A 13,461-nucleotide genomic window follows, 5' to 3' on the forward strand; every position below is an offset into this window, starting at 1 on the left:
TGCCAAAGTTTAAGTCTGATCACATTAAATGAAGATAGATTCATATCACAAGTAAACACAATCGATTTTCATCTGGGAGATTTAGGTGAAACATCATTAACTATCAATGAGAACATAGCTCCGGTGGTATCACCTTGTCGTAATATACCATTTGCATTTCAAAAGAAAGTGGAAGCAGAAATAGAGACATTAGTAAAAAGGAAAATATTAATTCCTGTAAATGAACCTACAGATTGGGTCAGCCAGATGGCTATGGTTCAAAAGCCAAATGTGGATTTAAGGATCTGCATTGAACCAAGACATCTAAACACTGCTTTAAAAAGAGAACATTTTAAGTTACCAACTTTGGAAGCTGTAATGCCACAGTTCCTAAATGCTAAAATATTTTCTAAATTGGACGTAAAGGAGGCTTACTGGCATGTACGTCTAGATGAAAAGTCTAGTCTACTAACAACCATGATCACACCATATGGGCGGTACAGATGGTCAAGACTTCCTTTTGGACTAAGTGTAATTGGAGAAATATTCCAGAAGAAGTTAACAGAAGCATTGTTAGGATTAGAAGGATGCATTAATGTGGCTGATGATATCGTGATTGTGGGATGTGGTCAGTCCAAAGAAGAAGCAGAAAAAGATCACTCTGACAAACTGAAGAGATTAAGAGAGAGATGCAAATAGAAACGCATTAAATCAAATGAATCAAAAACAGTATAGAAACAAGACCAGATAAGTTTCATGGGACACTGCATTAGTGCACAAGGCATAAAGCCTGACACAAAGAAGATCAAAGCTATTCTGGAAATGAAGAAACCAGAAAATAGCCAGGAAGCAAGAAAATTATGTGGAATGGTGCAGTATTTGTCAAAATTTTTGAACAATCTAGCCGAAGTGTCTCAACCATTAAGAGAACTAACAAAGAAAGATTGCAATTTTAGATGGACTGAAAAATGTGAAGAGGCATTCAACAAGATAAAAACAATGATTACCAATACTCCAGTTTTTTATATTCTACAACCCTGACAAGAAACTGGAAATACAAGTGGACAGTAGTCAACATGGACTTGAAGCTGTACTAATGCAAGAAGGACAACCAATAGAATTTGCCTCTAGAGCATTGACACCAACGGAAAAACGGTGGGCTCATTGAAAAAGAACTACTTGCCATGATTTTTGGGCTAGAAAGATTTAATCAATATACATTTGGAAGACATGTCATAATAATAAATGATCATAAGCCACTTGCAAACATCTTAAGGAAGCCTCTAAACCAGGCTCCAAGAAGATTACAAAACTTGATGTTAAGGAGCAATCGTTATGATTTCTCATTTCAGTGCTGACACATTATCACGACTGTGCAATCAAGAGGAGAAGCAAGATGAAGTTTTTAACATATGCCAGACACAAGTTGTGGACATACCGGATCCATTACTAGAAAGAATAAAACAAGAAACAGACTTAGATGACACATTAAATAAATTATCAAAGCTAATTATGAATGGATGGCCTCAAAGAAAACAAGATTTAGACAACATGATAAGAACATATTTTGATTTTGCTGATACTTTGGGACTTAGTAATGGAGTAATTTTGAAAGGAGAAAGAATAGTCATACCTTTCAGTATGCGTCAAGAAATGAAGAAAAACCTGCACACAGCACACATTGCATATGATGGAATGATGAGGAGGGCCCGACAGACGATATTCTGGCCAGGCATGGCTGATGAAATAAAGCAGATGGCAAAGACATGCACTGCTTGTCAAGAAAGAAAACATATGAACCAGAGAGAAACACTTATACAACATGATGAAGGAAATGTTCCATGGGAAAAAGTTGGAGCTGACCTGATGGAAGACAGTATCTAATTACTGTTGATTATTACTCTAATTTCATTGAGTATGATTATCTTTCAACAACAACATCACAAGATTTGATTAGAAAATTAAAAGGACAATTTGCTCATTTTGGTGCTCCAAAAATGTTAATAACAGATGGGGGTCCACAATTTAGTTAAATTAGTTTTTGAGATTCACAAGGCGATGGAACATCAATCACATCAGATCAGATCCTGGTTATCCGAGAACAAATGGGAAGGTGGAAGCTGCTGTAAAGATAATGAAGAATTTAATACTGAAAACTAAACATAATGGTGATGATCCATATGAAGCTTTACTGGAACTCAGAAATACACATCAGCAATGTACTGGATTTAGCCCAGCTGAAATGTGCCTCAAAAGAAGTCCTCGGACATTGATTCCCAGCACGTCAAAGTGTTTAAGTGAACATGTTGTAGCTGAGAAGAAAGAGAATTATAAACGACAAGTAAAAAGACAATATGATAAGCAAGCTCGGGATTTACCAAAACTCCATCTAGGGCAAACTATTTATTACCAAAACCCAGGTCAAACAAGATGGTATCCTGGAATGATCAGGGAACATCCATTTCCAAGATCTTATAAGATCAAGGGAGATAATGGAGGACTCTTCATACGCAACAGATTTCATATTAGGCCAAGGAAAACTATTTTGAAAGACACTGACACTGATGTCTATGATGGGAATGTCTTGGATGATGATGATGATAATGAAAGGCCAGATTTTGCTGATAACTGTTCTCAACATGCATCACAGTCTGAAGTAGTTTGTCATGTACCAGACAATAATTGTGATAGAAATATGCCAGCAAGAACTAGCACTCGAGAAACAAATAGACCTGTGTGGCATAGGGATTATGATATGTACTAAGAATTTTTATGACAATATTAATATCCATGTGGAAATATTTATTCTATATGTGTCACACTCTCAATTGAAATTTATTTTTTTAGTTGTTATAATATTTATAAAATATGATGAGTTATTAATGTTTGTTATTTTAATTACAAATATTTCTGATATGTATTTTGTTAGCTATAGAAAGGGAAGGATGTTGATGTGTGTTTTATATAGGTTGCACCAATCAGTGTTTGGGAGTAACATCCCTTGTAACTGTTGTTGTCAACCAATATGGCATTAGATTAAACAGCTGATTTCATGTCTTATAAGTTATATCCAGAGTCTTGTTATTATTCGTTCATAATAATAAACAGTTACTAGATCCTATCACAAACTTTTACCTGGTAATTTGGAGTACTCTTGGGAGTTCAGAGCAGACTGTGTGGCAGTTTCTGTCTTCTTCAAAACAAAAAAAAACATTTGAACTGTCTTATCCTCACTAAATATTTGTTTACATATTGAAAAAAACAACAACAACCATTTTTAGCATACATTACATGATATAGTAGAGAAGAAAGGTTTGCTGATCAATTAACTTAGGAACTTAAAATGTCAAGCTTAAACTTGGTTCTGACACATAATGATACCTAGACATAGACTCCCAAATAGCTAAGACAGAATGACCAAAAGTGTCTGGCACAGAGAAGCCATCACCATACAAACTTAACTAGAGGTCAGTCTAACTGTTTTCCTCTCAACAATTCTCTATGCTTTGAATCATGGACAGTGTATAGAAGGCATGCCATGAAGCTTAGCTCAAAATGATAGAGCATATGGACACCACACTATAAGAATAGGAGCACAAACTGCAAAGGATAAAAAAAATCAGCCTTGAAAGAAATAATATAGAAATCCACACAACCTTACATTTACCCAGTATGCAGCCAAACATTCCAAGCTCATCACAAAGGCACAAAAAAATGGAATGTGCCACCTAGAGGACAGATGTGTCCTATGAATTATAATGAACGAACTATACATTAAATATGATGTGAGCTGTTAATAGATGTTTTATTTTAGATGATTCAGACAAGAAACAATTGATGCCTATTATAAGCTATCCTGACAAGATCAATAGATAATCTTTCGACTCAGGACTGGACACAACAGAATGAGACAACATATGTACCGGAAGCTCAAAATTGGAACCAGTGAAATCTGCCTATGTGAAGTGTCACCAGAGAATGTCCTTCAAAACTGTTCTCTTTACCATGAGGCCTGTACAAGAAACTGACCCCAATACACCTCAATAGAAAGAAAACTATATGGAGAGATCCCTGATTAAAACCACTGCGCAGTTGATATAAAAATATTGGTTAAGCCATCTGAATGCTCCAGCATAAAAATAAGAATGAGGAAGAAGAAGATGATTCAGATGATCCTTCAAAAAGCCAAGGAAGGTTTTGAAAGATTTTTTAGCCTTTAAAAAAAAACAACTACTGATCAAATACTTTTACATTAAGGTAGTAAAGTAAAACTAACAAGAAAAATGAGCCTTACCTGAGCTATGTAAAATGATGCCAAAAGATCAGAAAGTCTTACTGTGCTTATAAACTGAAAATCAAACAAATATTTTAAGATAATCTTAAATGTAGCAATTGACTTGATATAAGTATGGGTTGAAGTGACACTAGAGATGTGGGACAGGTTTCATTCAGTAGGCTAGGCTCTATCATTTTCAATTATTCTAAAAATATTTTTTTTTCCTTTTTCAAAACTCATCATGAATTGGACAGGTGAACATCATGGCTCTGTTGAAGCACATTATAAAAGAAACTTATCTGAAATAGGGAGGCTTTGTGCTTAGTTGAAATGCACCTGTACCAGAACAAATAATTTTTAAAACCAATTAAAACATAAATATTTTTTTTAGTACTTTCATAAATATCTTTTTTTTAATTTTTAAACATAGTTGGGTTCTTTGGGTAGATTAATCCAAATTGTGGGAGATGTACTATTACTTCAGTTTCTTCTTCTTCTTCTAGCCAGCTTTATTGCTGCTGAGCTGTGAGGTCTATTGCAGACTGTGCCAAGGAAAAAAAGTGTGCTGTTTTCTTCAGTTGTTCAGCACTGCCGTAGAGGGTGTTGGTTATGTTGGGCTGTAGTGGAAGTAGGGTCTGCCTAAGGTGGATTAGGGAGGGGCATTCAAAGAGGATATGGTTTACGGTTTCAAAGGGGTGGGCGCAGTGTCTGCAAAGGGGTAGTTGTGTGGAGTTTATTTTGTTCAGGTGGTAATTTAATAGTGGTGTGTGTCCTGTTCTTAGTTGGAAGATTGTAGATTGTCCTTTGCGGGGGAGGAAGTTAATACTGTCCAGTTTGTTAGGCTTAGTCATTTCTCTGTACATGGCTCTGTCTGTGTTTCCTGATGCCCATTGGTTGAGCCACTCCTCTTTGTGATTGTTGACTAACATTGACGTTAGGGTGAGGTAGTTAACAGGTCTATCTGGTTGTTCCATAGATGAACCTGCCTTTGATAGCTTATCTGCCTTTTCATTTCCCATGATGCCAATGTGTCCAGGGATCCACTGTAGTGTGATATTGATATTTAATTTTGATATCATCTGGTGGATTATCACAATGAGTGTTGTCAACTCTCTTGGGCTGTTTGAGGTGCTGCTAAGTGCTTGCAGAGTAGATTGGGAGTCTGTAAGAACAACAATATCTGATGGTGGTTGCACTCCTTCATATAATTTGTTTTCCACTGTCTGAAGTGCTATGGTAATTGTCTCAATTTCGGCTTGGAAGTTTGAGCAGTAATCGCCACAGGGTGCGCTTATCTCAAAGTGTTTATTTTTAGGGAAGACCAGGAAGGCACCAAGACCAGCATTGATGGTAGCTTTGAAAGCCGATCCGTCTGTATAAATATGGATAGCTGTTTTTTTATACCTTTCGATTGTTTCAAGCGTGCCTACTTTGAGCTCCAGTGGATTTGATTCTTTTGTTAAGGTGTTATTTAGTAAATGTGTTTTGATGGTTGGTTGTTTGTAGTTTAGTCCGGGTGTAATGTTTGAAAACCTGGTAATTTTTTCTCTGTTATTGGGTAGGTGGTGTTTTAGGGCTAGTTCGTCAGTAAGTTGGATCAGAGTCCTTTACTTTTTTTGGTTGTTTTCCTATATTTCCTCCAACCTTCTGTATCTCTCAATAGCTTCTAATGCTGCTCTGTTGCGCCTTAACTTAAGAGGTTCAATATTGGAGTCTATGTCACAGGCTGCTGTGGGAGTAGTTCTCATACCTCCACTAATTAGCCGCAAGGCTTGGTTTTGGATTGTATCTAATGATGATTGATAGGTTTGGTTGGCAGCTACTTGTATCGAGAGACAGTTATCCAGACATATCCAGTGTATAACTGTCTTAAGGTTTTCTTTTCAGCTCCCCAGGATGTTCCTGCTAGGTGTTTTATTATGTTTAATCTTTGTGATGCCTTTTCTTTTAAATCTGCCATAAAGTGTTTTAGAGACAGTCTTTGGTCTAGTTTTACACCAAGATATGTTGGATTGTGATAGTAAGTGTATGTGTTTTGCGTGGCTGGTAGTGCAGTGTGTGTGCCTGTGTATGAAATGACCAGTGGACCTTGAGTGTATATGCTTGAGTGAACAGCAGTGTGTCAGGGACTGTGTGTAAAAGGAAGTCAGAGTATAGAGAACAAGTGGCTGGAGTAAAGAGCATAAATAAGGGCGAATAAAATCATTGTTTATTAAAGCTCGTGTTGTTTTAGTCTATTACATAGTGTCAGATGGACCGACTCCACCCGCCACAACCGCTGGAATTAAATGGCAACGTAGCAGAAAATTGGAAAAGGTTCAAACAATCCTTTCAGATATATTCGATAGCAAGTGGACTGGATACCAAAAGCAGAGAAGTACAGTCTATGACATTACTACATGTGATCGGCCAAGAAGCAGTGCAAGTCTATAACACTTTCCAATGGATGGACAATGAATGTATGAATGTGAGATTAGCAAGTCCTTCCATACACTTCACTGCATTCTTAATAAGTTCGAGAAGTACTGTCTACCAAGAAAAAATGTTACCATTGAAAGACATGTTTTTTTCCAGCGTTCTCAACATGAAGGAGAGTCATTTGACAACTTTGTCACTGACATCAAACTCAAGGCAAAGACATGTGAGTTTGATTTGCTTAAAGATTCCCTAATAAAAGATAGGATAGTTGGTGGCATAAGGAATGAGAACACCCGAGCAAGAATTTTGAGAGAACCAGATCTAGACCTTAACAAGGCAGAAAATATATGTCGGGCAGCTGAGGCAACTGAATGGCAGCTTAAACTCATGAATGAAGAAAGTGGGGTACACGTTGTGAATTTAGCTACTAATAGCTTTAAAAGAATAAAAGGAAATGTGAGTTGTAGCTATTGTGGCAAGGAACACAGACCACGTCAGTGCCCAGCTTATGGGGAAACATGTCACAAATGTCATAAAAAAGGTCATTTTTCGTCAGTGTGCAGATCAAAGCCTGTAAGTATAGTGAAGTCAGAAGGTCGAGATGACTCCATTGAGGAAACATTTTTCATCGGCAGTATTGGCTCCCATAGTCTAAGCAATGAATGGAACTCACTCATTACTGTTGAAAACAAACAAGTCACATTCACGTTGGATACTGGAGCACAAGTCAATATTCTCCCATACAGAATCTTCAAGCAATTAAAAAAAAAGAAACTTCTCGAAACAACATCCAAACTTACTACTTACAGTGGAGAAAGATTGAAGGTTGTTGGCAAAGCACACATTAAATGTACTGTTAAAAGTAAGACAGCCATAATAGAATTTCAAATTGTGGAGACATATTCAAAGCCAATTATGGGTCTACCAGGCTGCCAACAAATGAATTTAATCAGAAGAGTTGACTTTATAGAGGACGATACACTCTCAGGCTACGCAGATGTATTTACTGGCTTAGGCTGCATGGAAAAGGAATATAATATACTATAAAGGTCAATTCCAACATTAAACCTGTTGTACACGCAGCAAGGAAAGTCCCAGCGGCACTACGTGAGGAATTACAAAATGAATTGAGAAGAATGGAAGATGAGGGTGTCATTGAAAAAGTAGATCATCCCACTGCATGGGTCAACTCACTTGTTATTGTTGAAAAGAAAGGAGGCGGATTAAGGATATGTCTAGACCCTAGAGACCTCAACAAAGCCATTCAAAGAGAACACTATCAATTACCTACTATAGAAGAAATAGCTAGTCAACTAAGTGGAAGTCAAGTGTTCACGGTATTAGATGCCAACTCTGCCTTTTGGCAAATTAAATTAGACAAGAGCTGTACAGAACTAACAACTTTTAACACACCTTTTGGTCTCTACAAGTTCCTTCATCTACCATTTGGGCTAAACTCTTCTGCAGGAGTATTTGCAAAACGTTTCCACCAAGCTTTCGAAGTTATACAAGGGGTTGAGACATACATGGACGAAATACTGATAGCAGGTAGAACAATAGAAGAGCATGATGATAGACTTAGGCAAGTTCTTGACATAGCAAGAAGGAAAGGAATCAAACTGAAGCCATCTAAATGTAGCCTAAGAGTACGACAAGTCAAGTTTGTAGGACATATCATTACAGATAGTGGTATAAAGCCTGATGACTCAAAGATTGAAGCAATACAATCCATGCCATACCCTACAGATCGCAAGGAACTAGAAAGATTTTTGGGTATGATTAATTATCTTGGTAAATTCTTACAGAACTTGTCAGAAATAACTGCCCCATTAAGAGAGTTACTTAAACAAGACAACGAGTGGATATGGTTGGAACAACATCAGAAGGCTGTTGATTATTTAAAGAGTTTGATCACAACCGCCCCAGTTTTAGCCTTTTATGATGTTTCACAGCCAGTCAAGTTGTCTGTGGATGCTTCACAGGAGGGACTTGGAGCAGTATTAATGCAGAATGAAAGGCCAGTGGCTTACGCCTCAAAATCTCTTACAGACTGTGAAAAACGATATGCACAAATAGAAAAAGAAATGCTTGCCATTGTCTTCGGAGTTGAACATTTCCATTACTATGTGTATGGACGTCCAATAAAGGTTGAAACAGATCACAAACCTTTGGAAGCGATTATCAAAAAGACTTTGGCATCTACACCACCTAGGCTTCAGCGGATGCTTCTTCGACTAATGAAATATGAAATACTGCTGGAATACAAGCCAGGCAAAGAAATGTCTATTCCAGACACACTGTCAAGAGCATCGCTACCAATCAAATATCCCTCAAGTGATGACTGGCAAGTTCATCTGATCGTCAATAGTTTACCCATGTCAGATGAATATATGAACATTTTTCAGCAGGCCACTGCAGATGATGCTGTTTTAAGGCTGTTAAAGAATAATATTATGATAGGCTGGCCAAACAAGAGAGCTGAAATTCCACAAGAAATTCGAGCATATTCAGGATTTAAAGAAGAACTTAGTGAAAGCAATGGTTTACTTTTTAAAGGAGAAAGATTAATAGTACCAAAAGTATTGCAAAAAGAAATGCTTCAAAGACTGCACCAAGGTCATCATGGGCGAGATAGATGTCTTGTTACAGCTAAGGAGGTGTTCTTCTGGCCTGGAATGTCTAAGCAGATTATAGACATGGTATCAACATGTGCAGTGTGTAACGAACACCAGAAGTCCCAGCAAAAGGAGCCATTGTTACCACATGATACTTCTGTACTTCCTTGGGAAAAAATTGGAGCTGATAATTTTGAGTATCTCGGTAAAAACTATTTGCTACTTGTAGATTACTATAGTAATTTTTTTTAGATAAATCTTATCCCAACACTAAAGGCTTCAGATTTCCACAATCTAATGGTATGGCAGAACGGGCCATACAAACAGTGAAACAGCTTCTAAATAAAGCTAGAACGTCGGGTCAAGACCCATACATGGCCCTCTTGCAATTTCGAAATGCTCCATGCCCTGATGGACCTTCACCTGCACGGCTGCTCATGGGCCGCCGTCTGAGGACAAATCTTCCGACAACGGAGGCCTATCTCAGACCTCAAATCCCAGACAAAAAAGAAAATGCTTGGAAAACAAGAAAAAGTAATCAAGCAAAATATTACAACAAAACAGCGAGGCGCACCGAGCGACCACACATTCAGCCTGGGAGCAAAGTGTGGATGCAAAAGAAGCCTGGCGATTTATGGGAACCAGCAGTGGTCATCTCAGAAGCGGAGACCCCGAGATCATACTGGGTAAAAACACCGAATGGTGGGATAACTTACCGAAGAAATAGAAGGATGTTAAGAGACACATGTACAAAATCAAGGGTCATGCCTGATATTTTTGAAATGGACACCCCAGAGACAGTCATTAATGGTCAAACCACACAGCCAGAGAACATGAGTGATACAAATGTGCAACAGGAACAGACTAACACTACCAATCCGCCGCCTGTAATAACTCGATATGGTAGGCAAGTTCGGCCACCAGTACGTTACCCTGACGCAGATAATTAGATACATGTATATCTTTTTATTATTATGCAATTTGTATATAATTAATGTCTATTTGTAAACCTAGACTGTTGTTGTTTTTTTTACTACACATTTTATAATTTATATTGTTACTATTGATAATATTAACAATTGAACATTCTGTTGTGTTAAACATGTATTCAGTTTACTCATTTGTTTATAGTGAGACAGAAATCATTTGTATAGTCAATTGATATCTCAAAGCTTTTAAGGATGTGATAGTAAGTGTATGTGTTTTGCGTGGCTGGTAGTGCAGTGTGTGTGCCTGTGTATGAAATGACCAGTGGACCTTGAGTGTACATGCTTGAGTGAACAGCAGTGTGTCAGGGACTGTGTGTAAAAGGAAGTCAGAGTATAGAGAACAAGTGGCTGGAGTAAAGAGCATAAATAAGGACGAATAAAATCATTGTATTTATTGAAGCTCGTGTTGTTTTAGTCTATTACAGGATTTTCTTCTTATTTATTGGCTAAGAGTCTATTTTTAGGATGTAGTTTCTTTTTGCTGTTTTGTTGCTGTGGCTAAAGATTGAATAAACTGACTTTTCTTTGTTTACTTCAGTTAAAAAAACAGTACTGAGAAACTTGAAACAAAAATGTACAAACTTAAAACAGTGTGTAAATGTAAAGTAAGAACTATTTTTTTAAACAATTTTTTTAAACTCATACCTTTATTTCAGCAGGGCGGTAATACTTTCTATTTTTGTCCTCTATAGCTGTTTTGTACCTATCTCTAGGAAAATGTTTGATACCAAAGTTGCCTTTTAACTTGCGAAGGACCTTCTCAATTGTTTTCATTCTAACATCATCTTCATTTATGGCTAATGCAGGCCAACTTACACTCAATAGAAGAGAGGCATCAGTGTTCTGCGATACAAAAAAAAAAAGTCATTTCGAAAAGTTCAAGGATACAAGAGTATGCAAATATCAAGATCCAGGATTCTTGTCTATTTAAAGTTCACAAGATTAGGTTTTGAGGAATATACATGGCAGCAGAGTAGTCAAGTGCTTGGTTTCCTGATGAAACTGACCAGATCTCACATTATGCCATAAAAGTGCTTTATTTTCAACTAGTCCTGCTACATCTGTAGATTCATTTATTTGCAATGCATATGTACTGCATATTTCTTATTTTCAAAGCAAGTAACAATTTTTTTTATGGCTCATTAAATGATATGATTTAATAATTGGTATAAGTAATTACCTCCCCCCCCCCCCCCTTAATAAATGAAAACAACCTAACATAAACATAAAATTGAAATACATGATGCAAAATAGAGCCATGAGATTTATAACAAACGAATATTCACATTTGAGTAACACCATTGGTAAAGTCACTAAATTTAGAAATTTCTGAACTAAAGACTAAAAAGTACAGTAATAAAACATTAAACACTGAACAATAATTTGCAAATACAAAACACACCTAATAATATACTAAGAAAGATACAAAGATAAAAGCACTTTTCTTTTTCCATATGCTAGGACAAGTTTGTCCAAGTATTCCTTCCCCGGTGTCATTAGAGCATTGAACAGTTTGTCTGAATTAGCGAGGTTAATCATGCAAAATGAAAACCATGTAGTGGACTGTGCAGAAACCTAATAATGGGATATTCAAAATAAATGTCAGTTCCTATTAATCAAACATGAATACAAACTGAATAGAGTAAGATTTGCTGTGGTTGAGAATTGGAGATGTAAGACTAATAGCAGTTGTAGACTGAGTGATCTACAAAAATGAAGTTTCTCTGCTAGGCTGCCTAGTACCTAGTACATACATTCTTTTTTCTTTGGCCTCATATTATAATGGTAAAATGGTTATAAAGAGGTGAATAAAATATGGTTAAATATAGATAAGCTCTGAAGAGGATACAAACAGATCTCCAAACTGGCCACAGCACCAGAGCCCATGTACTATGCTAATATCTTTGACCATCAAGTCCCCAAAAAGAACCTTTCAAGTTGGTTAGGTTATTAGGACTCATAGTTTTGCACTTTGCCAAGAGTCTGCCCACATACTTTTTTTTTTACTTTTGTTATCTTTCCATGGGCATTTTTTTTTACAGAGGCTTGTTCTTTGCTTACCTCAGAGTTTGATTCCCAGGGTAAGATTGTTCTGTTCCTGTGGTGGGCATCAATATTAACAAAAATCCCAGACCAGGTGGCTCCATGCTGACCAAATAAGTTACATTCATTGACTGCCTTAATGCTGCTCTAGCAATGCCAACTGAAATGATGACAAATACAATAATATATTTCTTAAAACATCTTGCATTTCTTGCTTATGATAAGATAAGATTATGTGTTCTATTTCATTAAATTATATGTCAATGAATAAAAAATTAGATATCCAGTATTATATTTATTTTTTGGGGGATATCTGTTTCCATTTTTATGTTTTTTTACCATTGTTATATCTAGTAAGCATGCATCTCTATTCTTCCATTGTTTAAGTTACCAGCATGTATCTCCATTGTTATAATTATCAGGCTCTCTGTCCTTATTATTATATTTACCTGGCATGAATCTCTATGCTTCCAGTGTTATATTTACCTGGCATGAATCTCTGTGCTTCCATTGTTATATTTCCTCTTTCCCACATCCCAGAGTCAGGTGTTCTATAAGCTCATAGTCAGGTGTTCTATAAGCTCTCACCACATAAAAAACTAGATTCTGTATGAAGTTGACTTCATCTGTTGAATGAATCCCCTGAAATAAAAGTAGGAAAAAATTAATTCATTTTAAGCATTATTTCTGCAATCATCAAATACAAATTCAACTTATAAATATGATAAGAGCGGCACAACACATTTTTTTTTAAATCAATGTTGCCTTTCATGATACTGTACCATTGTTAATTGGGAGAACTGAAAAAAAAAATCCTTTTCAATAAATACCAAGAATAACAATAAAAAGAAAGATTTTGTTATTGGTTATTTAAATAACAATATGAGTACAAGCAACAAGTACAGGTAATAATGAAAGTGCCATGATGTAGAAGATACTGTGTCTGGCAGAGAAGGGGCAAAGTTGAACAACTGGCAACTAAGCCAGGTAATCTTCAGGTAGGAAAGGCTCATTAGCCTTAGCTTGCCATCCATCTAGAAGGAAAAAACAGAATCCAAACTCTGCAGCCTTGCGGCTGTGCCCAACATGGGAATAGCTTTGGTAGTCAAACTGGTTCCCGGTCATTTCATCCCCGGTCACT

At 36.6% G+C, this 13,461-nt stretch overlaps 1 protein-coding gene across 1 annotated transcript; it reads right to left on the reverse strand.

The window, feature by feature from the left end:
• Nucleotides 1–2,175: 2,175 nt before the first annotated feature.
• LOC129928687 (uncharacterized) lies at nucleotides 2,176–12,806 on the reverse strand. The gene is made up of 6 exons (XM_056044070.1): nucleotides 12,770–12,806; nucleotides 12,339–12,480; nucleotides 10,923–11,120; nucleotides 4,274–4,327; nucleotides 3,115–3,172; nucleotides 2,176–2,291 (listed from the first exon to the last, which is right to left on the reverse strand). The coding sequence occupies exons 3-6, from the start codon at nucleotides 11,049–11,051 to the stop codon at nucleotides 2,191–2,193; spliced, it is 342 nt and encodes a 113-aa protein (XP_055900045.1). The 5' UTR covers nucleotides 11,052–11,120; nucleotides 12,339–12,480; nucleotides 12,770–12,806; the 3' UTR covers nucleotides 2,176–2,190.
• Nucleotides 12,807–13,461: the final 655 nt, after the last annotated feature.

Source organism: Biomphalaria glabrata, chromosome 10 (genome assembly GCF_947242115.1).
Source record: "Biomphalaria glabrata chromosome 10, xgBioGlab47.1, whole genome shotgun sequence".
NCBI classification, from domain to species: Eukaryota; Metazoa; Mollusca; class Gastropoda; family Planorbidae; genus Biomphalaria; species Biomphalaria glabrata.